The sequence below is a fragment of the Canis aureus genome, chromosome 16 (assembly GCF_053574225.1).
Source record: "Canis aureus isolate CA01 chromosome 16, VMU_Caureus_v.1.0, whole genome shotgun sequence".
Taxonomy (NCBI): domain Eukaryota; kingdom Metazoa; phylum Chordata; class Mammalia; order Carnivora; family Canidae; genus Canis; species Canis aureus.
Window position 1 is genome coordinate 37702781 of NC_135626.1, and position 27897 is coordinate 37730677.

General features: G+C 49.3%; 1 protein-coding gene across 2 annotated transcripts; it reads right to left on the reverse strand.

Annotated features, from left to right (window-relative positions):
- On the reverse strand, window positions 1-27837 carry PIP4K2B (phosphatidylinositol-5-phosphate 4-kinase type 2 beta). 2 transcript variants are annotated; one of them, XM_077853008.1, is made up of 10 exons: window positions 27563-27837; window positions 17352-17449; window positions 14005-14101; window positions 11242-11394; window positions 10287-10433; window positions 9221-9259; window positions 8629-8742; window positions 5079-5337; window positions 4540-4643; window positions 1-4021 (listed from the first exon to the last, which is right to left on the reverse strand). In XM_077853008.1, the coding sequence occupies exons 1-10, from the start codon at window positions 27719-27721 to the stop codon at window positions 3941-3943; spliced, it is 1251 nt and encodes a 416-aa protein (XP_077709134.1). In that variant the 5' UTR covers window positions 27722-27837; the 3' UTR covers window positions 1-3940. The 2 variants fall into 2 exon arrangements, with proteins under 2 accessions (XP_077709134.1, XP_077709135.1); XM_077853009.1 differs by lacking the exon at window positions 27563-27837 and adding an exon at window positions 25797-25816.
- Window positions 27838-27897: the final 60 nt, after the last annotated feature.

Here is a 27897-nt window from a genome sequence, read left to right on the forward strand (position 1 = left end):
TACACAAAGCTTTTTGAGTTTTATTTGTTCCTTGGGTTGGAGATTCATCTTAACGTGCATGCATTTTAAAACAGTAATCAGGGTCTCGAACTGTTCGAGCAGACATGAGACAAGCACAAGGGGTTGAAAATTCCTATTTAAAAAAATGGAGGTCGCAGTGAGAAACTGAGAAGTCACGTACATCTGATGGGTGCTAGTGTATCCCGCCCCCCAAGAGGTGAATCTAAGCTTCATTCACATTTTTTGATGACAATGATCTGACCTGATGCTTGGATGTGCCGAGCAGTTCTGGCCTCCCCCTAAAGGCTGCTGGTTCACAACTCATGAAATAGCTCTGAGCAGGGGAAGGGGCTCCTCTGAAGTTTCCTCCTCAGCCTCCCAAGGATCTCAGGACAACCCAGTGGGGGCAGCTGAATCTCGTCTTTCCTTTGGAGGCACTCTTCATAGGTGGCACATCTCAGCGGAAAGGTGGGCCATGTCCCTGCCCCCTGCAGATGGCTGGTAGATTTGGGGGGCAAATAGGTTTTCCCTAGGATTCCTGTGCTCAGGCCGGACCCTCCCTCTATTTCTGCCAGAAAGAAGTGAGGTCCCTAGACTTGGGGGAACCACAGCTCTAAAGCCCGAGCTGTAAGGTTCCTCTTGGCCCCTAACACTTGAGTAGCTCAAATGCTAGGGAGTGCTGAAGTTTTTTTCTCTCCCAACAAGAATTGGTAAAAAGACAACTGGGGGAGTGGGACTGGCTGCTGAGCAAAGTCCCGGGTCTTTGGTCCACCTCCCCAGGGCAGATTCTTAGGGCAGAAGTCTGTTGTCCCCAGTCCTGAGCACTACGGGAGGGGGGGGGGGGGACACACCTGTCTGAGGCCTAAAGCACAGGCAGGAGAAACAGGAAGGAGGAGGGGAGGAAGAGCTGCCTGTGGTGGGAACTTAGAGGGAGCCACTGAGCACAGCCACAGACCAGTAACCCCTGAGCTAGAGAAGGAGAGATGGAGCACTGCTTCAGTCTGCTCCTGGAACTGCTGGCTTCTGCCCGGGACCCCCAAACTGCAGGGCACAGGGAAGGAGCTTGCACTGGGAGACAAAGACTCTGGTGCGTGAAAAGGAACGAGGGCCAGAGGCCTTCATCTAGTGATCTAGGCAGACTTTCCAGAAAAGCCTCGCTCTGGTTGGGAGGCCTGGGAGGCTGGTGTCTCAGCCACAAACTTTGAGGACGGGAGAAGCTGTGGCTGGCTAGGCGGTCAGGGCAGGGATGGGGGTGGATGGAGAGGAATCTTGCTCTTCTCTCCATTCAGGCTTCACCCCATCAGTCATGTCCTATTCCTACACCCCTGTTCTTGGGAGACCCCAAATTATTCTGGGGTGCTTGCTGGGAGACCGCTGGAGCTTTTCTGCAAGGCTCCAGAGAGGAGGGCTGAGGGTAGTGCCCTTGGACACCTTCTAGGGCCCCCACAGAGGGAACAGTGGGGCTCAGGAAAGGAGTAGGGGCACACAAAAGCTTGGGGGTCAGTTCCCTTTCTCCACATTCAGACCACAAACCAAATATACCTGCGTCATTCCAAAAAAGAGAAAGAAAACTGACAGAAACCAAGATAAATAGCTCTTGAACATTTGAATGGCAAAGGAATTAGAGAGCCAAACCCAAGGTTTTGAAGAAGCACAGAGAATGACCTTTAAAAAAAAAAATCTAAAATCCACCCAACCACAGCTCAAATGTTTCGGCCCAAACAATACTGTCAGAAAAACAAAGAGCATTTGAAACAGAATGCTACTCTCAAAATGTAAACAATAAAAAAAAAAAAAAAAAAAAAAACCCACAAAAACTCAATGTTAAAGAAGTTAGATACCTGGTAGCTCATCTTTAACTGATGGATTGTGTTACGTTACACTTTTCATACACATGATGGCAACATGATCAGTGGACCAAACGCAGGAAGCCGGTGGGAGCCCAAGGCTGTGGCAGCCATGGAAGGACAGCCTGCCAAGTTCTGAAGATGTTGGGCCTCTCGAGGGGCAGATCCAAATTTTCATTCTTGATTAGGAGGTGGGGAAATCAAGTCCAAACATTACTCCTACATAATCCCTTCCTACATCAGATTTGTTTTCTCCATGAGCCACTTGGTGTCACGTTCTTCCTCAAATCACCTGGTGGTCTTGCTGCTGATGTTCAGAGCTACCTACGGCCCCTTCTTGGGGCCAGGGTGGTGGTTTGACCTGCTTGCCTCTTCCAGAACAGTGCCAGTAAGCCCCTGTGGAGTCCAAAAATGTTGCCTCCATTCCTCCCTGACCTTAAAAGCTGTGGGGAGGGCACGGAAACAGTGCTGGTTCCTGCTCCGGAAGCTGAGCTTGGCCAGGTTTGGAGGGAGCCACAGGAAAGCAATCCATTCAGTCAGTGTTTCCACAGACTTTCTTCGCATCTGTGGGGTTATCTACAAGTTTTGCCATATCTCATCCCAAATCCCCAGTTCCTGGTGAGGGGGTGAGAAGATGCAGGAATGTACCTCCCCCAACACAGGGCTGTTTCTCTCCTAGCCAGACCAAGCTGCTCTGATGGCATCAAGAATGACACGTGGCTCAGTTCTAAGACCTGGGTAGCTCAGCAGGTGGGTGGAGACCCAGAAGGAAGCTGCAGGATGCCACTCCTGAGGAAGCCCGGGGATGGCAGATCTGCTAAAAGTTGACACCCAGGCATCAAGGAAAATAGTCCCAAAGCTGGCGCCAGGTCGATCCCCGTATCAGGCCTCCAAATGCGATTTCCTGGGTCTCATCAAGTAACTCTGAAGCAACGTCAGGCATGGGTGCCACCTTCCAAGGTGGGGGGTGGGCTCCCTGCTGGCCAAGACCATCCGAGGGACAGACCACAGGCACAGGGCATCAGATTATCTACATGGCAGCCCTGGCACTTGAGGTATCTCTGCAAGGAACACCCCAGGCACGTGGAGATGTGCCCCAGCTAAAAGCTCAACTACAAGGGAGGGCGCCTGGGCCAAGATTAGAAGGAAGTGAACAGATGGAGGGCACAAGACCTCATTTGATACTCATCAGCTTCTGGGGGTCCTGCTATAAGTAAAGAGGCTCCCTCGTTCCTCTTGACCCAATGAGAGGCAGGCATTATAGACAGGACATCGGAACGCCAGGAGCCAGGGGCCTGGGTGACGTTCGCGGGGTTCTGTGAGAACCAGCTGTCCGAGAGCCCAGCCGTTACCCCCACCCCTAACCATCCCATGAGGATGAACTCACGCCCCTGGGAGATCTCTCCTGATCCAAGGTGCCTGATGTTGATCTGGAACGTTCCTTCAGGAGGACAGCATTTACATGGAGGAATCCGGTAACATTTCACTTGGATCCGAGGCGAAAGGTGGAGGAAGTTGTGCACAAAACTCCATAAAATTAAAAAGTTAATCCAGACATGATCAAATGCAGCAGGGGTGAGGTGTCTGACCTCTTCTTCTCTGGCATCAGAGCACTTGGACCGTTGGCCAGGTCCATGGGGTGCCTCTTTAACTAAAGGGAACCCAGAGTAGAGCAGGGATGGGGAGAGTGATGGGGTGATGACATACGTCATTATAAATAGCAAACCTGGAGCAATGAGATTTCAGAAACAAAACCCACATAAACCCACAAAGTCATCTCTAGCCCCAAGGTACTGTAAAAGGTTACAAGGGAACAAAAAGGAAACCCCTTTTCAACCTGGGTCAAATGGGGGGAAAATCAAAGGTGAGCGGAAGGTGAGGCACACCCTGTGAGTCCGAGAGAGCTCACGCAGCATCTCTCCTGCCCCCCAGCTAGTCTTTCCCTCACAGGCGGCCAGCTCCTCACCAAAGCCCTCCCCTCCCCCGACTCTGACTCTGCTTCCCACCCTCCCCTCCAGCCCAAATCTACCCTCTCCCTTTTCCGACCCGACCCCACATCCGGCTCTCTGGCTCTGGCTGAAGGTAGAAAGTAACTACGTCAGGATGTTGGACATGAACTCGTTGAAGCGTTTGGAGTACTGCTCAGGGTTCACAGTCGAAATCTCGGCCCCTGCCTGTAACACACAGAGGCTGACTCAGGTGGAGCTCATGGCCCCAAATGGGAGGCTACTGGAAGGATCCAGTGGGAGGGGCGGCGGGGGGTGGGGGGCGGATTCAGCAGCCTCTGGCTCGGCCTGAGAGCCTAACGCTATGTCCAGACGGCAGTTCCCACTCAGAGTTACCCTGGCCTTGCTCCTCTGACTCACAACCCTAAGCCTGCACCCACTGAAGGAGGGGCAAGGTTGTGGGGAAGTGGTGGAGAGACTCGGGATCTTGGGGCCAGGTTCCTGTTTGGACAGAGGAGCTTCAAGTCCATGGGGAAGAGGTTCTTGGGGGAGCAGAGTGGGCACGTACAAAGCTATTAGTGCCCAGCCAGAAGGGAAAAGCCACAAAAGCTTTTTTGCCGGCCTGAGAACCAGGGAATATCAACTAGGCAAACCACCTGACAGGGAGAGCAGTAGGGCGCCTGGGTGGGTCTGGGGGGGCGGGGTGTCTCGGAGCAGGGGGCCTGGAGGCAGCAGGAAGGACTTACCCCATGTTTCACTGTCTTGGCAGCATGGGCAGCTTTCTTCTTCGCATCATATGGCGTGAGGATGTCGATGATGGCCATGAAATAGACTTCCTTCTTGGGGGCACCTAGAGCAGGGAAGGAAGGAGAGGTGGCAGGGAGAACAGCAGAAAGCAGGGGCTCCGGAACTCTGCAGACCGGAGAACCAGAGCCACCCCTAGTGCTCTGGACCTGAGGAAAGGAATCCTAATGGGGCCCTTTTCACAAGTCTTCAGTGCTCTTCTCTTCTTGTTGACAGTCTGTATAAGGTTTCAGAACCGTGAAGGAGGGCAGAAGCAAGCCTCAGACATCCAGGATAAGCAGAGGTGAAGGAAAGCCTGACAGAGAAGGACCCTGGAGGCCCCAGAAGCCACAGTTCCTGGAGGTGGTTTGGTAGGAGAGCCCGGAGGCAGGAAAAGGCCAAAGTCAGCAGTGAATGAAGTGGGGGGTCCAGATCCCAGCGGTATCTACACAATAGGCCATGGGAGCAGGGCTGGGCGGGGCAGGTGTGGCCTCCCACTTACTTTCATGGCTTTTCATGGCATAGACATCAACGGAGGGGTCGAACTCCCCAGGGCCAAAGAAGCGGGGGAAGCTGAGGAGGTTGCCCGGGCTGTCGGGAGGCGTGCCGTAGGAGCAGAGCAGGTTGCCACCCAGTCCGTCGTTCTCGCACTCCTCATCCTCAGCCCGCTCCTCCACCTCCATCTCCTCTTGCTCTGCCCGGTCCACATCGTGGATGCCCACCAGCAGGCTGTAGTCCATGATCTTCAGCTGGGCCAGGAACTAGCAAAGGTGGGGAAGGAGAGATGGAAGGAAGAGGTTACACAGGGCATCCGGGGAGCATCTGGCAAGGGGAGAAAAGGCACTCCCTTTGAGTCCATTCTCTACTTTGGAAACAGGTGAGAACAAGCCATCAGAATCTCTGCCTTCAGTGAGCTCTGAGTCCAGCAGGGAGGACAGCCATTCCCCGAGGGCAAGGAGCCTCAGGAACCAGGGCCAGTGGGGAGAGGGGCCTCCCTGGGGAGAGGAGTTGAGAAGGATGGCAGAAGCTGTGGGAGGAAAGGCAGAAGGAACACCGAGGAAGAGAAATGACCCATTGGGTCTGGGATCAAAAGAGGCTGACACCACAGGCCGGTTTCCTTCAGACCATGAACCTTCCCCGTCAGGAGCCCTATATCTAGTTGAGTAGTCTGGGGCCAGGAATTTTTTTAAATTATTAAATACTAAGAATAGAATAGAATAGAATAGAATAGAATAGAATAGAATAGAAATAGATAATGCCAGAGTTTGTAATATGAAATAGATGGACAGTATTTCAGTTGTGTGCGTGTATGTGTGTGTGCTGGGTTGTGAAGTAAATGTACCTCTGAGACTCACAAGTGCGGTTTGAAACACCATGTGACTCAGCTTCTTCACCAGTCAAGAGTGAGAACAGGGAGATAAAGAAAAGGGACATCCCATAAGAGCCAAGCGACAATTGAACCTCTTTCCAAAGGTCAGAAGAGGCTATGGCACAGGGGGAGATGGCAAGGGGGAGAAGGCACGGGCTGCAGAGTTCACATCTACAGGAGTGTTGTGAGCAAGACGGCATCTCAGGTCTCTTGATCTAGAATTCCATGTCTTGAAAAATGAAAGTGTGGGGCTGATACGGATGGAACCGGCCAGCTGGAAATCCAGCTCAGTGAATACTGAGGCCACAGTCATGGTCCAAATCCTGTTAGGTAGCTGGCCACCGCCAATAGGCATGAGCCAGGACCCTGCCAGTCACCAGGAAACTGTCTGACTGAGCGCTGTGACCAGAGCGGCCTTACACAGACTCTTGGGCTGCTAAAAACATAAGAAGCCCTGATGATAGATCAGGTGCATCTCCTCTATAGAGAAAGGCGGGGGCACCATGCCAAGCACCCCCAGACGAGAGCCCTTCTCAAGGTCCAAGGAGAGGGGGCCGAGGTCACCAAAGAGAGTACATGTCCCACACCCACTCCTATCGACCTGAGAACATTTGGAAAGCAACAGGCAAGTGAAAACAAACAAAATGTGTAAACTGCCTTAAATTCCTCTCAGAAAGAGAGGAGGGAGAAAGGGAAGAAAGGGAGGAGAAAGACTTTGGACAAACTTAGAGGCAGAATAAAGCCATAGACATAGCAGGCAGGGATGAAAAAAAAGCTTCCCAGGAACTAAAGCCATTTGCAAAACCCATGTGCATAGCAGCACACAGTGAATCAATCCAAGTGCAATGGTTAATGTTAGGTGCCCAGACATTTGGTCAGATATTATTCTGCATGCATCCTGAGGGTATTTGTACATGATATTAACATGTGAATTGGCAAATTGAGTAAAGCAGATTGGGCCTGATGTGGGCCTCATCTAATCAGTTGAAGGCTTGAGTGGAACAAAAAGGGTGACCCTTCTTTTAAAAAAAATATTTTATTTATTTATTCATTAGAAACAGAGAGAGAGAGAGAGAGAGAGAATGAGAGAGAGAGAGGCAGAGACACAGGCAGAGGGAGAAGCAGGCTCCATGCACGGAGCCCGATGTGGGACTTGATCCCGGGTCTCCAGGATCATGCCCTTGGCCCAAAGCAGGCGCTAAACTGCTGAGCCACCCAGGGATCCCCAAGGGTGACCTTTCTGTGAGTAAAAGGGAATTCCTCCTGCCTGAGTGCCTCTGAACAGGAACATCAATTTTTCCTGCTTTCAGACATGGTCTAAACCATTGGCCCTGCCCTGGTCTTGAGACCACACTGGCCTCCAGACTGAATCTATACCATCTGTTCTCCTGGGTCTCCAGTGTATCAACTATGGCTCTAGGAATTGCCAGCCTCCATAACTGTGAGATTCAATTCCTTATAATAAACACTTGCCTGTCTACTTAACTACCTATTGGTCTAACCATCCATGTCTCAGCACCATCTATTGGTTCTGTTTCTCTGGAAAATCTTAACTATTATACCAGCCCTTTGGCCCTTTGATGCATGAACAGGTAAACAAGGTGGAGTGTAAATGTACAATGGAATATTATTCAGCCTTACAAGGGAAGGCCATTCTGACATATGCTAAACATGCATGAACCTCAAAGACATTATGACAAGTGAAAAAAGCCTGACACAGAAGACAAATACTGTACGATTCCACTTATATAAAAAGTATTTAGAATAGTCAGATTCACAGGGACACAAAGTAGCATGGTGGCTGCCAGAGGCTAGGGAGAAGAGGAATGGGGAATTATTGTTGAATGGGGACAGAGCTTCAGTTTGAAAAGATGAAAAATTCTGGAGATGGATGGTGGTGATGGTTGTACAACAGTGTGGATGTACTTAATGCCACTGCACTGTTCACTTCCAAATGGTTAAGATAGTAAACTTTATGCATCTTTTACCCTAATAAAAAAAATAAGAAAACACTTCTAACAGTGTGTAGGATTTAGTTTCAACGAACAGGTTCCCAATTTATTAAAATAGGAGACGCTCAGTTATCAAGTGGTCCAGGTGACAAATTCACTATTTAGCACTTGTCCTCCCCAGAAGAACTTCTCCGCAGGAAGTCCTATTCTAAAAGAAGGCTGCTGGGTAAGTGAAGAATCCGAGCCACAGAATGGCCTGGTTGTGGATCTTAACAGCTGGCTTCCCGTTGCTCTGATGGCCGACCCCCCTTCCACTATGGGGATACCTCCAGAAAGGAAGGTTAGGGGCTTTAGAAAAAGGTGTTGAAACAGATTAGCGAAAAGATAAAGGAAAGCATTCCAACTTGTGCTACAAAGATTCTACTGGCATAAATGTGTTCCCCTGATGGGATACTCATCTGCACCTATACCATTCAAATCACCAGCCTTCCTTTCCAAGAATGTGAAATGTTGTGAATTAAAATTTTCTTTTAAGATTTTATTTTTAAGTAATCTCTACAACCAATGTGGGGCTTGAATTCACAACCCCAAGATCAAGAGTCACATGCTCCTCCAACTGAGCCTACCAGGTGCCCCATGAATTCAATTTTTCTTAAGGTTAAAGAGGCTCCTGCTCTGAGGACAAGAGGGGGGCCTCCTCAACCAAGGTGAAAATAAGGGTTACTAAGTACCTCTACGTCCCGTTTCAGTTTTTCCAGGAAGTTCTTTTTACTCTCCTCTCCCACATGCAGCTTCTGCCCTTCATTGAGGAAGTCATTGTCTTTGAATGTTGGCAAGTCCTTGGCCTGGGAGAGTAACAGCACTGTTAGGCTGGGTGACCTAATACACTCACCCCAAGAGGTGATGGTACAAAAAGGGGAAGGGTCCTTAGAGCACAGATGGTCAACCTGTCAAATCAATAGGTTCAGCACAGGAGGCTATAGTCTCAGGCCTCAAGTAGGCAGGGATGGCAAATATGTGGCATATGTCACACAATGAGCCTGGACCACCTCGGGGCTCAGGCAGCCACTCCGCGAGTCAAGCTGGACTATGAGACAGAAATCACCAGCTCTGTGGGACTGTGGACAACCCAGCAAGGTTGGAGAGCAAGGCCTAGGCCAGAGATGAGGACAGACGGGTGCCCAGTGACACAGCACTGACAGACTGCATGTCTGGGAACCAGGCCAGGGGCTGTGGTGGAGGAAGGGACAGGATGGCCGACAGAAGGTGTTTCTGATTCCAAGCGACCCATTCCACACTTGATCGGTACAGGTCCCAGCATACCTTCTCCTTGTCGCTCGCTTCTCTGGCAACAGTAGAGCCCTGAAAGGATAAGAGCCATCAGGAGAGGTCCAGCTGAGGCAAAGTCCGTTGAGCAGGGAAACATGCACCCGTCTTTGGGGAGAGGCAGCAGGTGAACGGAAGGAGGCTGGTTAGAATCCTAGAGGGGCCAGGAGGCAGCAATTTGTTCAACATCCTCTTTCACAGACCACTGTCAGAACTGAGTAGACATGAGGCCTGCGCTCAGCAAACAGGACTGTACTAAGACATAGTCCCTGCCCTCAGGGGACTTTCCTTCCAACAGAGAAGACAGGCATTAAGAAGTAGTTACACGATTCATTAATCCATCAATGACATGGGTGCTAGGTGGTACAAGGGAGGACCACACTCTGCAAGCAGGTCGCACAGGGTGGTCTAGGCTGGGGCGGGGCAACGGTCCAGGCTTGCTTCCTGCAGGAAGTGACATCTGAGCCGAGGAAGAAGTAATCAGGTTGAGAAAGGCAGAGATGAACAAAAGAGCAAGGAGGGCAGAGGCTGGGCGGCCATGAGAGGCACTGGGGAGGAGCAGACCACAGGCCCCGCAGGAATGGAAGAGACGCGCTGTGGCTGTGGCAGGGAGAGAGACAGAGGTGTGAGGTAACGAAGCACGAAGGCAGCTTTCAGAACAGCGGAGCACTACAGCTCACAGACACAAGCGTGTCCCTTTCTGTGTCTAGAGACGTGTTTGTGCTGCTAGTCCACAGTGCCCTCACAGATGCCAGGGTGAGGGTGTCAGCACGCCCATCCCCAGACTGACCCTCAGTGTGCACGTCCTACTGACGGGAGCTGAAGAACATCAACTGTGATGTAAATATGGTGCATTAAATAACCTCTTGTCATTGTCACTTGGACTTCAAACAGCTTCTGACCCAAAGGAATTAGACACATCAACTCCAGAGTTCCCATTCTGTACCAAAACCTATGCTCCGGAGGCTTTCCCGTTCTGTGCAAGGTGGAGCCTCGGCCCCTCCAAGCCTTGGGGGCGGGGGGTGGATGGCAGCCCCAGAGCTGGAAACGCCAAGCCCTTTACCTTGAGGTCATATTTGCGGTGTACAGTGAGCCGGTGGCTGAACACATTCCTGGTGACCACCATGTAGGTCTCGACACCGTCCACGGTCAAGCGGTACATGCCCAGAAACTGCGGCAGAAGGGTGTTGCCATGACACTCCACGATGAACTAGAGCAGAGGGAGGAAGGTCGGCGGCTGAGGGACAATGAAGACACCGGGATGGACAGGGCTCTCCCCAGGCCTCCAGACCAGTCGTCTTTCAGATGGGTCCCAGGAGGTCCCAGGGGGTTCCTTGGACTTAAACAGACCACGCCATTCCCACCCCCAGCAGGTTTGGCAGAGGCCTTCTGGCTTCATGTTACTGGGACTCTGCTGAGACTTCTGTCTGAAATAGGCTTCTGCCACCGGAGAGTCACTGAGGTAGGCTAGGCCAGGGGCATATGGGGGAGATGGAGGCGGAACTGTGGTCTGGGAAAGAGCAAGGGCCTCCTGCCAGGAGCTCTCAGCCATGCTGTGCCCCAGGGGTTCCAATGGAGCCCCAGAGATCAGCAGTCCCATTCAGTACATTCCAGGTACTCCGGGGAGAGGGCAGCTTTCCCCTAGTTCTCTCCAGGGCAGCTTCCTGACGAGTGGAGAGTCGAGATGGAAAGGAAGCTACCCTGCAAGCCCACAGGACCTCATTTAGAAGAAATGTGGCAGGTGCCAGAGTGGGAAACTTCCCGACTCTGACAAGAAACAGCTGTTCAATGGGGACTGAGTGGATAACATGCCTTCATTTCTCCTTTTTCCCTTTTTACAAGCAAGCATTTCAGTTCAGCACATGGCCCAAGGGAGAGCCAGGCAGGGCCAAGCGCTTGGGTCTCGGGAGGTGGGGACCACCATGAGGGGACTGACCTCTCCCCAGGAAGCTGCCCAGGGGCTCTCTCCTCCCCCTTGCCACCTGTCCTCTACCGCCCAGGCTCGGGACTCACCATACCTGGTGGTATTTCTTTAAGATGTTGTGCATCTCAGCCACATCCTCACTTGACACAGTCTTGATGACAAAGCGTCGGTCGTAGGTGGTGAGGAAACGTGTGCCACACCGGCCCTGGCTGTCACTGTTGATAGGGGCGCTGCGCGTTACTGAGTTCTGAGGGACCAAGACAAAAGCAGGCTGGTCTCGGGAGAAGAACAAGGACTCTGATCTTTACTTGGGCCAGACTGCTCTAAGGCCAACAATGCTGAGACAGGCAGGAACTTACCCACCCCTGGTCTCATGGGAAGTTTGCTTCTCTCCCAAAAGTCCTCCTGAAGAGTGGTAAAGTTGTTCCAGACCACCTGCTCCTAATCCCCGACTGGATGGGCAGAGGGCTGGCTGTGAAACATCTTTCATTCTGACCCCTGGAACTCCCCTGTCAACTAAATCTCTGCTTCAGGCTGGGCCCTAACCCTGACGCCCACAGGTAACCTGACCTTGGGTGAGCCACTTCACCTTTCCACTCCTGAATTTCCTGACCTGGAACACAAGGAGGCAGTCCAGGATGATTTTCCCAGTTTCCTGGGGTGACAAAGACAAAGCTTAGGAAATATTTAAGCAGGCCAGCATAGAGCAGCAATGGGCAGCCACCTCTCTTCCCTGTACATACATGCTGGAGAACCCTTCCCGAAGCAGGCAGGTGTTCCTGGCCTCTCTGCCCAGCACCTCTCCCTGAGCACCTCAAACTCCTGCTTGTCTGTGCAGAGCTATGAGGCAGTTCTGGGGAGCTTTTCTGGCTCTGACACTGCTCCTCCTTGAGGCCCCATTCCCATTAGGATCAGAGAGCAGTAGAAGCCTCTGAGAGGGTGGAGGGGGAGGTGTGAGTCAAGCAAAGGGATGTGTTCACAAAGCAGATGCCGGGAGAGGACCTTTGAAAGGCGAGGCAGAGAGAGAGGCCCCAGCTGTCCCTATTCCCAAGCAGACACATATAGGGATCTGCTCACAGAAATGCCTCCTCTCCAAGCCCTCTCATCAGCTCTCACCTAGGAGTCCACATTCTGCCTTCACCCAGTGCCTCCTCACAAGACCCTGGGGGCAAGAGGGAGTACCACTTCTTTTTTTTTTTTTTCCACTTCTTTTTTTAAAGATCATTTATTCATGAGAAACACACACAGAGAGAGTCAGAGACACAGGCAGAGGGAGAAGCAGGCTCCATACAGGGAGCCCAATGTGGGACTCGATCTGGGACTCCAGGATCATGCCCTGGGCCGAAGGCAGGCGCTCAACCGCTGAGCCACCCAGGCTGCCCAGAGTGCCACCTTCAAGGGAAGACTCAAGTCTGAGGTAGTGAGGCACTCTCTAAATTAAAAGGACACCCCCAAAATAGGGTGTCCCCAACCCAGAAATGTTGAGTAGGGTACTCAGCCAAGGGCCTCACTCTCCTACTTCTGGTAAGATGTGCAGGTGCCCAGCCTCATGGGGAAGCATGCTTCCATCCCTGCCTAGTTTCCAGGCTGCGTGCTTGGATACTCTACACGGTTAGAGTCCCCTCCCTGAGCACCACACACCCCATCTCCCTCAGTCGTGAGCACAGTCACTTGCCCACAAGGTTCGCAGAGAAAAAATGCAGACATGGAAAGGATGTGGTTAGAGCACCAAGGGGAAGGGAAGGAGCCGCAGCAGAAGGAAGATGTCTCGGCAACCTGGGGTTTCAACAGTGGCAAGAGTTTTCAGAAAACCTCCAGCTCCAATCAGGTCATGATTTAGCTCAGGGTTTGGTGCTGACAGAAGGGGCCGGAAGCTCTTCCCAGTACCTTAGACACAGCTGTTCTTGAGTTTTCCGTCCCTGGCATCTCCACCCCTGCCTCCCCATGCCCTCCTCTTGGGAAATGGCATCTCTGCAGGTGGTCCTCCGAGTGGAGGGGAGCAGGGAGGGGCCTCACTGAAGTGCATTCTGCTCCTCAGGAACTACTCCCCGAAAGGCTTGCTGGGATCCGGCCAGCCAGCCGTGAGGCATTACAGTATTTTAAAAGATTTGGACATCCATTTTAAATTTCACTAGGAAATGCACTCCTTTTCTTCTCTCCAGACAACCACAAATCAGCTGTATTTCTTATTGCTAGCAAAGTGAAGTGGAAAATTCTCCCACAGTCATTGGCAGATTGTCTGCCAGGGGCAGAAGGTTGGAGGCAGGTGTGAGGTGGAGCAGGAACAGAAACCACTGAGTAGGAGTCAGACTGTACCATCCCTGATACTGGGACCTGGCATTGTCAGGCCCAGGAGGAACAGTCGCCAGCCACGCCTGCCCCACTCCCACAGCAGGCCAGGATGCATGTAGGAGGCGGCCTGCGTACCTGGCAAGGTTACATCACCCTGGAAGTCTTCCTTTTCTACTCTGTCTTATCTGTTTTAAGAGGCCTCATCACCCGCTGGCAACAATTCTCTCTCTTAAGCCAAACTATGGAGGAGAAGGGTTCTTGGGCCTAGACTGGGAATGTCAGACTGAGATGAAGCTGCTTCTGCAGCCCCTGTCCCTCCTGCTGCTCTCTCCCCCACAAGAGGAGCATGAGCCTGCCAGGCAGCTTCAGAAGCACTTCTAGGGTTTTGACCCCTCCAGGAGCCTGCAAGCACCCAGATAGAGACCAACAGGCTGGAACAGGACAACACAGGAAGGCATAGCACAAGGACAGTAGACAAGTCTTTCCTCAAATTGTCCCGTGGCCTCCTGACCCCACTCCACTCTCTGACCCCTCTGACTTTGAAAAAAAAGCCCATAGCCAGTACCTGGTAATCCTGATCATCAATCCCAAACCTCTCTCGGAGATTCCGGAACACCATCGGGCAGTACTCCTTAAACTTAAAGCGGCTGGGGAGGTTCTCCCTAGGGCAAAGCAGAGAAATGTCTTTGTGAGCCTCTCTTGTCCATCTAATTCTTACATCAGAACTTCTCTGGGGAAAAAAAAAAAAAAAAGAACTTCTCTGGGTTTGGTCCACAGGTCACCGGGATCTGAACAATCTGCAGCACTCAGGATGTAGGTTTCTAGGCCCCAGAAATTCTGGAGATGAGTCTGGAAATCTGCACTTTTAACAGACAATCCTGGTGATTCTGAGCATGTAAAAGTTTTTAAACTTCACATCCATGTGTTCATTTTGTAAAAACTAGTTGAGCTGTATACTTAAAATTTGTGGACTTTTTCTGAGTGTATGGTCTCTTTTGACAAAATTTACATTAAAGGGGAAAAACCCTCACCTGCCGAGAAGTGTGACAGAGTGCAGGTCCACTGCTTAAGAGCTATACTTGCTACATGCGAGTGGCTGCATGTGAACAGCTGCTGTGAGGTGGATGGCAGTCTGGCCACTAAAAGGAGTGGCCTTTCTTGACCCAGGGACCCTTTCTTCTGAGGATGCTTCTATCAACACGTTCTAAAGATGGTAACATCCAGGAAGCCCTACACTGGGCTTCCCTTGGGATGGAAGATGAGGGTGCTTTGGGTTGAAGAGGTCCTCAGTCAATTGACTAGGATCCCATTTTTTCAGGAAGCCTCATCTGTGGACTGCTGGCACCATCTCCACCCTGCCCACCTGTTAGTCAATAATCCCAGGAGGGGAGAGAATCGCCTTGAAGGGATGCCTTCTCTGAATCCTCCACATTTACAATGTCCCCTTTCTTGGGAACTCCCTTTGAGAAATACGACTCCCTGACTATACTCCAGGATGACATACTTTGAGGAAATAAACAGCAGTGGCTTCTCATGAAGGCAGGGGCCTGCTCTGCCTCATGTGCCCTTCTTTTAGTAAACCGTACCGTAGTCCAATAATTAGCACATCAACAGTTGCTAAAAGGACAAAGGGATAAAGAAAGATAAATGAAGAGATTGGACGCTCTGCTTTAGGCCAAGATGTCAAGGTGGTAGAACTTCACCAGAGGCCACAGACCCTGAAATAGGCAACAGTGCAATGTCTTCTTCCAGAGCCCTGAGCCCTGGGACAGACCCACCTCCTTTCCTGACTCAGGGCCAAGGACTGCCTCTCCTTTCTTAGAAGGTATAATATTGTGATACAGTAAGAAATATATATTTAGCCTTCATTCCTGTTTTAGGCACAGAGCAACTAAGCCCTTGGAATTTCTGAAGTCATAAGAGCAATAAACATGTCTTTTTTTATTCATAACAAACCCCTTTCAACATTTCAACAAGCCCTGTTACATTCTAGTAATGCTTGTTTCTCAGACTTTCAACCACATCTGAGTTTATGTTAAAAAGGTGACTTTTGGAGGAGGGGGTGCTTGGGTGGCTCAGTCAGTTAAGCATCTGCCTCTTCATCTCAGCTCAGGTCTTCATCTCAGGTTGTGAGTTCAAGCCCTGCATTGGGCTCTACACTGGATGTGGAGCCAACTTCATTATTATTTTTTCTAAGATTTTATTTATTCATGAGAGACACAGAGAGAGAGAGAGAGGCAGAGACATAAGTAGAGAGAGAAGCAGGCTCCGTGTGGGACTGATGGAGGAACTCGATCCTGGTACTCCAGAATCACACCCTGGGCCGAAGGCAGGTGCTCAACCGCTGAGCCACCCGGGCATCCTATGGAGCCTATTTTAAAAAAAAGAGAGAGAGAAAAAAAAAAGTGATTTTTGGAGAGCCGCATGGTAACTTCTGGGAAGACCTGAGGGCTGGGTGCTGGTTGCCAGGGGAACCAGCCAGCAGGGAGGGGTAAAGGGCTGGGGGGTAGAGCCAATCGCCACACTTGCTAATGATTTTATCAATCACGCTTTGCAATGAAGGCAGGGCTCAGGAGCTCCAGGCTGGTCAACATGTCTAGGTATGGGGAGGGTGGTGTACCTAGAGAGGGTCCGGGAGGTCCATGCCCCTCCTCATACACGTTGCCCCATGCATCTCTTCCATCTGGTTGTTCCTAAGCTGTATCCTTTATAATAAACCCGTAATTGAGTAAATAAAATGTTTTACCACATTCTGTGAGCCGCTTTAGCAAACTCACTGAATCCAGGGGGTAAGAGTCATGGGAATGTGGGACCCACAGCAAGTTAGTCATTAACACAGGTGACAACCTAGACTTCTAACTGGGATCTGAAGGCAGGAGGGCAGTTTTGTGGGGCTGAACCTGAGGGACCTGATGCTAAGTTCAGGTAGATAGTATCAGAGCTGAACTGAATTGGCAGGACACCCTGCTGGTATCCTTCAGAATTGCTTGATTCCGAAAACCCAGTGAAGTAAAATGTGGTGGCAGTGTGAGAACAGAGCAGAAACAGGAGTCTTTCTTCTATACAGGTAGCCACTTAGCTCTGAAGACAGATGGCTTCTAGAATAAGATGTTGATATTACTATGGCAGACAGAGGACACTAAGGGATATTTTCAAACCAAGCTTCCCCTCTAGGCTAACAGTCTGGCAACAGTGGGGTGACAGAGCCCAGCTGGAGGGGTGCCAGGGACCGTGGGACAATAGAAAGTGGTGCCAGGATGCAAGCGCAGAAAGAAGGGTGTGGGCAGCAAGAGCTCCTCCAGATGACCCAAGATGGGCTGAAAAAGTACGGCCTCCCAAGGGCTTAGAGCAGGCCCCACCCTGCATTAGGTGAGATAGCTGCTCCAACCTGGAGATGCCCTTCAGACATCGTCCCAGAAGCCACAAGGAACAAAAGTGGGAGGAATTACTTTGGATGGCACCCCTGGGCACCATGCTCAGCCTGTGGCTCACACACCCATCGGGAGAGAGAAGAGCTTGGCTGTATCCTGGGCCAGGAAAATGTCTGGCAGCTTCTTGCCACAGACAAAGATCAAGATAGGGCCACTGTTGTCAGCCTCACAGTAGATACCACAGCTCGTGAGCAGCTCACTGCTACCTAATCTGGCCCCAGATGAATCACCCTGGCCCGGACCACATGCCCTGAGGGACCCTGGAGGTAGGCGGATACAGGAGATGACAGAATGACACAAACAGGAGAGGCACATAATGAATGCATTTTCCCAGCCAGTTTGTCAGCACTGAGATCCAGGTGTCGCTGTCACACCCTGCCAGGTGCTGGCTTGGCACTGCCATGTGCAAGTTTTCAGAAGTTCTCTGCCTTGAGGGAAAGGACTACCCACAAAACCTGAGCCCACTCAGGAGGCCACTTACTTATTGAAGAGATGATTGTCCACCTTGATCTTGCTGTATGCTTTGAAGTCATCCGGCATTAGCATGACAGGGACAGGGACATTGCTCAGCTCATTGATCTGCAAAGCAAGGGAAAAGCAACGTTCTCAGCCAGGAGGCCACCTGCCTCAGAGACACAATATGCCACAACGTGAATGCCACCATCTTACCAAAAACATGTCCATGGATTCCCTCCTTGCCTTTATTTCTGCTCTTCTTTTCAAATAAGTTCCTAACCCATCTCCACCTATTGAAATTCTCCCCACCTGCTAAGTTCCAGCTCAAAAGGCACCTATTCCATGAAGCTTTCCATGATTCTCCAGACCATAAATGTTCTTCTTCATTCTGGAATTCCTGTGCTTGTATCCATCCTTTGGCCATAACACAGTCTCCCTCATATCATGGTTAATGCTTATAAACCTCGCAAGCTTGCTAGACTATAAGTGAGGCAAGATTGTATTACTGATCTTTTTAAGCAAAGGTCATCTAACTGATCTCTGGAGGTTCCTTCAGGGTTGGCCCGGTGATTTGCTTATGGCAGGTACAATATAAATATTTGTTAAATGTAGCAATAAGTGGATCAATGAATAAACATTACACAACCTATGTGGGTACTGAGGCCTTTTAACATCTTTATACAAATTGTGGGTCACTCAAGATGTCAGGATGGGGTAGGAAAAAAAGCTGGATGAGTTTGTGTGGGTATGTAACTCATCTCCAAAGTAAAGGATCAAATTTAAAGTGAGAAGAAGAGGTAGACATCTGGCCACTGGCTCACTCTTACTCTCCTGATTAAAACAGGGCCAGTTCCTAAAGCCATGTCCTGCATTATGCTGAACTGAAGGAGATGGGGTAGGATGCCTTGCACCCACTGCAAGCAAACCTTCCCATTGGCTTTCATCCCTCTTAAGGGAGCTGGAGGCTGACAGGGAGCTGGCTTCCCATTGGCACAGAGCTCAGAGAGTATACCCTGCCCTTCCCTGTCCCCAGCTTAGCCAATTAGTGGTCTAATTAGCCACAGATGTCCTCTCCCCTCACAGCAGAGTATTTGACATTTGACCCTCAACCCAGTTGCCACTAATGCATTCAGGATTTACAGAGGAAACCTTAGGTCTGCCTTAATGGATGGGGGGGAGGGGATGCACAGCCTTAGGTCTGCCAGAAACTTTCCTTGCAAATCCTATTATCTCAATGAGGCCCATGTGGCAGTGAGGGGATAACCAAGAGTCATTAGGAGCACAAATAGGGGAAACAGCATTTAATTTGCTGCCCCTTTCATGCTCCAAACCTTTTTTATTTAGAAATGTCAGAGGACGGAAGATGTTCAAATTAATGCAGTATCTGGGCTGGGGAACCCTACTTTTCTAGCAGTGGTGAAAAACCTAATTTGCTCCTGGGGAAATGAAGGAAGGCACAGGCATGTGTATATATGGGGAGGTGGCAGAAACTGGCAGTGGGGCAGAGACTCAATAAACTCCTGGCCCAAAGTGATGAGCACAGACACAAGAGTATATCCTGTATGAGTCTATTTACATGAAATTCTAGAACAGGCATCTACAGTGAGAGAAATCCAGTAAGAGGCTGCCTCGGTTGGCTAGGGGCAGCTGACTATAAAGGGACATAAGAGATTTGATTCTGGGGTGACAGAAGTGTTCTACGTATTGTTTGGGGTGATAATTACATGACCATATATACATCTATCGAAATTCATCAAACCAGACACTGAAAATTCTCAGCACCCAGGTCTATGGTACCTACCACACTGGCTTACCAGCCACGTGAAAAAAAAAAAACCACACCAATTCCCATTCCAGGAGGTGCTCACGAGGGAACCTGACTGTGAAGTGTGTGCCTACAGAGGAAACCATTCCACTTCCTTGTTTTCCTGCCAACAGAAACAATTCATGGTAGCTGTCCCACTTCCTTTTTCCTGGCATGTATTGCTTGCTTGGCTTGGACAGTTGAAGAAGTTAAGAAGTTCATGGCTCTTGTGTAATCCCACCTTTTCTATTTTCTAGTTCATCTTCCACACTGGCTCAAAGAGCATGATTTTATACAGAATGTTCTAGAATGTACTACTCATTGATTCTGGGTTAGTCTAAAATCTAGATTTGGTGTGAAGGCCAGGGCTTGATGCGAGAACTAGAAAAGACTGAAGCCCTTTCCTGAGAGCCAGCCACGGTGGATTTTTCTAACGGCAGCTATTCAAGAATGCTCTATTCGTTAATTCTCTGTAACTTTTGATTCCACCTACTTCAGAAGGTCGTAAATTAGTCAGTTTTTAGTTCTCCCTTCATCTCAATTCTTGACTACACAACCCAATGGCAGGAGATTTCTGAGATAATTTTTGGTGAACAATCCATATATATGAACTAGGTAGGCCCACCCTTCATTTCCACTGGGCCCATGCAGATGATTCACTCTAGGGATTAGCTGTACTATTTTTTAGTTGTGCTAAATTCTACCACCCCAGAGAGTTCTAGCCAATTTCAATTGAACAAGCACTTAATAAGATACCTACTACATGCTTCACTTCATGTCAGGGAGGAGGGGGCACACTGCACACTGTGCACACAAAAAGGAGGCGGCTTATTCTCTTATCTGGGAGATGAGACAGACTCATGGCACAGAGAAACTAAAAATCAAGTAGTATACAATGAGTGCGAACACGGGGAAATGACAGCAAGAACAGCTGAGGGTGAGGTTAATATGGTCACAAAGACTCCTGGCCCTCACACATCAGGCTAGAAACTGAGCACCTAATGCCTCTCCTGGTTTTGCCAAGAGCACCTGACACTGGAAGACTACAAGATCATGTTATACCCCCACTGAAGATCTTCCATGGCTCCTCATCAATCCCAGGGTAAAGTTTCACCTTCTTAGCCTGGCACTTAAGGCCTTTCCTGACCTGGCTCAGACTCTGATCTGACAAACTCCTTTTCAGTTAACTTCTACAAATGTATTGAGGGCCTTACTATATATGCCAGGACTGTGCCAGAGCTGGGGATACAACAATGAGAAGGTGGGCTTTGTCCAGCTGGGAAAACAGACAACAAAGAATACAATGTGATGAGTGCTGCAGAGTTATGAATAAAGGGAGGGGGGAAAAACAGGTGAAGAAATCGGTGCTGCCTGGGGATAGACTCCCAAGAGCTGTTTGCTAGAGGAAGCTGTAGAGAAATAAATACATGTGAGAAAGGCCTAGGACAGTAGTTCTCAAAAAAAAAAAAAAAAAAGAGAGAGAGAGAGAGAGGGAGAGGATAGGGTAGGGGGTAGGGGTAAGGGAATCCCCAGGTAGTGGAAAGAGTCAGACCCAAGACTCAAGAGCTTAAGTACGGTGTGTGGCGGTAGACTGGCAGGTGGCAGGGTAGGATAGAAGTTCTAAGGAGTGCATGGAAAGAACATAGGAAGATAGGGGAATGGCCTAGCCTATGATTAATATTAATAAATAACAGCTGCTTCTTTTTAATGAATACCTAGAAGTGGTTGGGGCTTTATGTTATATATTATATATCATAGGCAATGTTATATATTATATATCATAGGTATCACATAGATATCACATATTCTGTGCTATTATTTCTATTTTTTTAAAGATTTATTTATTTATTTTTATTTATGATAGACACAGAGAGAGAGAGAGGGGGCAGAGACACAGGCAGAGGGAGAAGCAGGCTCCACGCAGGAAGCCCAATATGGGACTCGATCCCGGGACTCCAGGATCACGCCCTGGGCTGAAGGTGGCGCTAAACTGCTGAACCACCTGGGCTGCCCTGTGCTATTATTTCTAATACTTAATTGCCACACTAATTGTTATTAATCTGATTTTGCAAAAGAAGTTCAAGAAACCTTCCTCAAGGTCACACAGACAGGATGTGCAGAGTCAGGATTTGCTCCCAGGTCTGTCTGGTGCCCACACCTTGGCTCTGTATACAGTGCTGTGTGAGCCTTCTTCTGGATAGCTAACTTGACTGAGGCAGTGTTCCCCATTCCTTGCTTCTCTCCTAATAATCTGCAAGGAAAGTGTTTCTGCTCATCTTACAGAAAAGTAAAATGAAGCTCCAAAGCTCTTAGTAAGGGGCAGAGCTTGGATTTAAACTTAGATTTGTCCACTATAAAAATCTAGACTTGACTATGCAGGAAATGGGAAGTATTCTTGGGTTCAAGTCTGGGAATTCACATGATAAAACGGGTGATACAGAAAGGTATCCTGGAATCAAAATCAAGCAGGGATTGGAAAAGGTAAAAATAAGCAGTAAGGCCATTTATAGGGCCACTTTAGTAGTTCAGGTGATAGACTATGGCAGCAAGAAGAGAAGAAAGGATAAAGCTAATAGAATCATCCAAGATCTGGCTAAATGACACTTCCTCTATGAGAGCTACCCTGTCTTCCCCAGGTTGAATTAGATGCTCACTCCTCTGTGCATCTTTATATCCCAAATGGCACATTCATTTTGGGCAATGTTTGCTTACATGTTTGATTCTTCCACAAGGCTGTGAAGCCCTAGAAGGAAGAAAATATGGTATCCATGTTTATGCACAACAACTGGCACAGAGTAGCTGCACAATACATGCTGGCTAGGGGGATGGATGGCTAGAAAAAGGGGACTGAAGTATGGCTAACTCCAGGATAAAGAGAAAAGAGACAGCAAAGCTGTTGTGACCATACCAAAGACTCGGTCTGGAGGGTGGGAATGAAGGTTAAAGTTGGCTATGGAGTCTATGGCCAGACTGTAAAGAGTCTTTTTTTTTTTTTTAAAGATGTGTTTATTTATTTATTCATGAGAGACACAGAAAGAGAAAGAGAGAGAGGCAGAGACACAGGCAGAGGAAGAAGCAGGCTCCATGCAGGGAGCCTGATGCAGGACTCCATCCCAGGACTCGATCCCGGGACTCCAGGATCACACCTTGAGCCAAAGGCAGCCTCTCAACCGCTGAGTCACCCAGGCGTCCCTATAAAGAATCTTAAATAGCAGAGAGAGAAGAGTAAACTTTATGTAGTAGACAAAGGAAAGTAACTAAAAGTTCTGAAGCATGAAAGGTCATGACTTCTTGAATGTTTCAGGAAGATGTGTCTGTCCTCTATTATCTAGCATAATCCTGGGCCGACCCCTCTCACCTTCAGCATAAGCACACTTGTGGAATGCATATTCATTCAAGTATCATGCTAAGTACAACATATTAGGATGGTAAATCTGCTGTATCTCACAACATGTAAGTGATTTTTGGATTATCCACATGATTAACTCCAGGAGCCATCAGCATAAATAATAAGGAGGCTAAACGAGTTGAGTAAGAAATTCAGGAGCAGACAATTCACTCTACACTGATCCTACTGAGATGAAAATTCAGTCACTAGTTCCAGTCTGTTGAACTTCTGAGTCCAGAAGCCTCTACTTCCCTATGTGACCTTCATAGGAATTGTTACGCAGGAGGGGTGGGCAGGGCATGCAGGTTTCCTGACTTGTCCTGTGATTTTGTGGGGGGCTCAGCAATAAGCTGGCTACAGCAGACAATCATGTTCACCTGCCACCATCAGAAAATATGATATATTGAAAAACCCTAAGACCAAGGAAGTCCAGGCAACACCTCAAGCTAGAGAGGGAAGTGGGCAAGAACAGAGCCACAGGTGCCAACAAATTCACTCCTAGGTTTATTCCTCCTTTTTCACACCCTGGTTTTTCTTCTCTTCCTGTTCTCCATGAGGTGGAAAGGTCTGGTGAAGGGCAAATTTGTCCAAAGGTCTCACCAGAGCAGGAATATTTACCAAAGATTTTCAAAGTAGCAGAGCAAGAGAAAAAGGCAGGTAAAAGAAGTTCTAGGTCTGCATTAAGCAAAGAAAATGCATGGACAGAATGGGGGTGGAGTGTGGGAGAGAATGGAGACTTAAGAATGAATCTGTTCCTTACACCACAAGCAGAAATTAATTCAAAATGGATTACAGAGACTGAGACGCCTGAGTGGCTCAGCGGTTGAGCGTCAGCCTTCAGCTCAGGGCCTGATCCCAGGATCCAGGATCGAGTCGCACATCAGGCTCCTTGTGAGGAGTCTGTTTCTCTGACTCTGCCTGTGTCTCTGTCTCTCTCTCTGTATCTCTCATGAATAAATAAATAAAAAATTTTTTAAAAAATGGATTACAGACCTAAATGTAAGAGCTAAAACTATGAGAGTTTTTCTTAGAATATTGGAGTAAATTTTCATGACCTTGGGTGAGGGAAAGCCTTCTTAGATATGCACCAAAAGTGCAAGCAAAGAAAATACATAAATGGACTTTATCAAAATTAAAAAACCTGAGCTTCAAAAGGTACCATCAAGAAAGTATAAAAGAAAAAAAAAAAGAAAAAAAGAAAGTATAAAAGATAATCCAAAGAACAGGAGAAGATACTTGCAAATCATATATCTAATAAGGGACTTGTACCTAAACTATACAAAGAACTCTTATAACTCTAGGGGCACCTGGGTGGCTCAGTCAGTTAAGCTTCTGCTTTCTCATGATCTCAGGGTCCTGGGATCAAGCCCCACATCTGGCTCCCTGCTCAGCATTTCCTTCTCCCTCTGCCCTTCACTGCCTCCCCCCACCCCAACTAGTGCTGGAGTTCTATAAAAACAAACAAACAAACAAAAAACCCTCTTAATAACTCAACAATGAAAAGATAACCCAATTTAAAACTGGGCAAAAATGTTTTTTAAAAATGGACAAAGGAGGGCAGCCTGGGTGGCTCAGTGGTTTAGCGCCGCCTTTAGCCCAGGGGCTGATCCTGGAGACATGGGATCCAGTCCCTCACTGGGCTCCCTGCATGGGGCCTGCTTCTCCCTCTGCCTGTGTCTCTGCCTCTCTCTGTGTGTCTCTCATGAATAAATAAATAAAATCTTAAAAAAAAAAATGGACAAAGGATCTTAACAGACGTTTCTCTGAGGAAAATATACAAATGGCCAATAAGCACATGAAAAGATACTCAACACCATTAGTTATCAAGGAAATATAAATCATAATTACAATGAGGTAACGCTTTGCACCCACCAATGTGGCTATAATAAAAAAGATGATTACAAGTGTTGCGGATGTGCAGAGAAGTGCAAGGATGAGAACCTGGACCCACACACACACACACTCTGCTAGTGGAAATGTACAATGATGCAGTCACTTTAAAGAACAGTCTAGCAGGTTCCAATATAGTTGAATACAGTTACCACCAATTGCTCCTATTCCTTGTGACCATCTGAGTGACGTTTCATGAATACCTGGTTTCTAAAACCAGCAGGTTATCAAGCCAGGTCTGCCTCCTCTTGCAGGTCTCCATGACCCTCTGGTCTCCATGCCCCTCTCCAGGGAAATCTCTTCTCTAATTCCAGAGCCTCTACACTGTATTTCATCCACTAAAACACTAGTGTTCTCTCTTTACTAGTTCTTCCCTGACAGAGCTAAAGTCTTCTTCTTTTTTTAAGTTTTATTTAAGTAAACTCTACACCCAACATGGGGCAAAAACTTGCGACCAAGAGCCATGTGCTCCACTGACTAAGCCAGCCAGGCACCCTAGATCCTGTTTCCTATACTCTCTCTCCACAAAGTCCACGGGCTGCAACTCTTGTCCAAGAGAGGAGCTCCTGTGACAACACCAAGCTCAAAAACCTCTCTTTTTCCACCTGGAAGTAAATCAACCACATCAGGAAAGAGTGACTTTTGCTCTCGATAAAGATATATATCCATCCTTCATATCTCATTCACCATCGGCCATAGACTATCATGCCCTAAATACCTAAAAGGGGGAGGAACTAAAGAATCAAAGAAATGTGACATCTGAAACCTCAGATTGCAAAAAGTGGCAAAAGTGGGCTTCTGAAGGAAGGTAACTTCTCAGAAAGGCTAGCAATCCACCAAGAACTATGTGGTCTTGACTCCCTGGAGAACCACAAGATTTTATACCACTCTTCTTCTGGGGAGATGCCTCCATTTCCCAGATGGAAATCCTAGAGTTCTAGACCTTACCTCAGGTCCAGAAACACTAAATGCTAGGGACCAGGTGGCCTGCACAACTTGCCCTGTCCAGGGAGCTGCGTCAGTGCCTTTCCCCTGAGGCGCCCACTCATTATGCCCAGAACCTTGGGTCTTGCTTAAAGTCAATGCCTTTCCAGCTAGCCCTCCAACTTTCCTTCAAGTTGGCAAAGAAAGAGGGTGACTTTCTAGTCCAAGAAAGTAAGACTCACAGATGCCTATCCATCTACCATTCAGAGGCCCCCATCTAGGCAGACTCACTGCTTGCGTATCAGAACACCCAACATCACACACACTCCCATGAGCTGGCATGCACAGGCACACACACCTGAGTGTACATTTTGAGTTCCCTAACAAGACCATAATCCCCACCTATCCCGGCACTGGGCTGAGAAACAGAATAAGGACCAGAAGGCACAAAAAGCGAGACCTACCATTCAAGCACTACTGCTGAATAACAGTCCGTGGTGCCGGACAATGAGCTGCATCTTTTGCTGTGGCCATGGGTGAGCTAATTCTCCACCTGGGGTCTCCATTTCTTCGTGTATAAAATAAGGGACCCAAGGTAGGTAGGTGTACTATTCCAATGTAGGAGCTGTTAAGAGCCTCCACCAGTTCTTATACAGACAGGATGCTTTCTAGTGAGAAACAGGCTGTAGAACAAAATCAAGGATTGACTTCCAGGCAGGGACACAAGGTCCACATTTTGATGACCCAGTTTCCCTTGCAATGTTGTCAGATGACCCCTGAAGCAGCAGAAAGCAGGAGAAACAAAGTCTGCTGGACTACTGGCCCAAAACAGCTTCTAGGGGTCTGGACATTAAACCAGTACTACTCCCTACTCTGGCCAGGACTCTCACCAGAGTGAGGTTACTGAAAACAAGTAACCTGCCCAAGACCAAAACACCAATAGCGACCTCACCCGCATACATATGCACTTTTCTGTATTAGATGCAAAGATCTAAAACTCTGGCTCAGACTAAGGTTCATCCGCCTCCAGCCAAAGGCTCCTCTACCAAAGCAAAGCAAAAAGTCTCGCTGGCCTCAGGTCCCTCTGTCAGCATTTGATCTTGTGGGCAATTTCAAGTGCTCTGAAAAGTCAGGGTGCCTAAAGAACTGAAATTAACAGGAAACCCAAGCTATTAGCTCCATCTTCCTCATTCCAAACCTGTAGTTGGTGAAGTTAGGTGTTTCAGGTCCTTTTATTTCCTCTGCTCATTCCTGGCGTTGGGACTCACAGTGCAAATGGTCAGAAGGCAAGGAGCGAGTGGTTGGAAAAGAAAAAAGACCCTCAACAAACAGGGCACAAACAAAGTCCTCGAAGCTCAAGCGCTAATGCTGGGCTCCAACTTCCTAATGGGACATTCTCAAGCACCCTAAGGGTCCAGGGATCACCCTCTCATCCTAACTTCTGCCCATTACCACAGCTTTCATGATCATACAACAGAAGGCTCAATAAAAGAGAAGTCAACGTCTTTGACATGAATACGACAGGAGAATGCAGGAAGCCACATTATTTCTACTGCGGATAGTCTTCCTTATAATCAGGCCTCACCTTCTCTCAAATGGTTACATTCTCTCTTCTCCCTAACCTAGGAAGACCCCGGTAAAGAGTCGGTGGTTCAAGGAAGCCTGTGTTTCTCCAGTTAATATATCTTGTTCAAGAAGAAAAAAAGGAAACCCAGGGAGGATTTCTACAGTCAGGGGTAAGGTCTGGAGGATGGGAAACTTTAAGCAGCCGCACCAACCAAATAACCAGAAACAGAGGAACATTCAGGCAGGCCGATGCCACCTGCCCTGTCAACTGGACAGTGAGCTGGCCGCCAGTTAAAGAACAAGGGGGTAAAACACATGCAACACACAGGGTGAGCGGATGAAAGCGGCTCCGCCGCACCCAGGCCTTCCCCCTGCGCTCCAGGGACTGCCCGTAGCGAGCAAGCCAGACGCAGGAAGCTGGAGCTGCTGGAAGGAAGGGAGGGGGCGACGGCATACCACCGTCGGAGACACCAGGCCTCGCGTGGCGCGCGGGGAGTGCACACCCGGCCGGGACGGTGTGCAAGGGCGGGGTGGGCGTGCAAGCGGCTGGGCGAGGGGCTGCGGGCGTCCCCGTCAGGGCCCGCGGGGCGACGGCCGGGCCTGCGGGGGGCGTGGGAGCGCGCGGGGCCGCGCTCGGAGGGGCGCGCGCGGGGGAGCTGGTTACCGTGTGGTTCACCCCCCACATCAGGACGCTGAGGATCGGCTCGCTGGCCCGGAATAGCTTCACTTTCTGGCACACGAAATGCTTCTTCTTGGTCTTGGTCTTGCTGGCGCTGAGCGGCGCCACCGCCACCGCCGTGGTGCTGGTGCAGTTGGACGACATGCCCGGGGCGGCGGCGGCGGCGGCGGCGGCGGTGGCGGCGAAAGGGGGGGCGGCCGAGACGGCGCACAAGCCAGCGGCCCCAGGCCTCCCCGGGACCGATCCCCACCCCCGCTCCCTCACCGCGCCATGGTCGCGCCCGTCCCGTTACCTCCCCACCCCGCCCCGGTGGTTTCGTC

What these genes read in the sequence shown, in the direction of transcription:
- PIP4K2B (XM_077853008.1), bottom strand. Translation starts at nt 27,721, where the DNA reads ATGTCGTCCAACTGCACCAGCACCACGGCGGTGGCGGTGGCGCCGCTC. An exon ending in AAGCGAGCGACAAGGAGAAG is followed by an intron (nt 8,743 to 9,220) that starts GTATGCTGGGAC and finishes TTACTCTCCCAG; the next exon opens with GCCAAGGACTTGCCAACATT. An exon ending in AACTGAAACGGGACGTAGAG is followed by an intron (nt 5,338 to 8,628) that starts GTACTTAGTAAC and finishes CACCTTTGCTAG; the next exon opens with TTCCTGGCCCAGCTGAAGAT.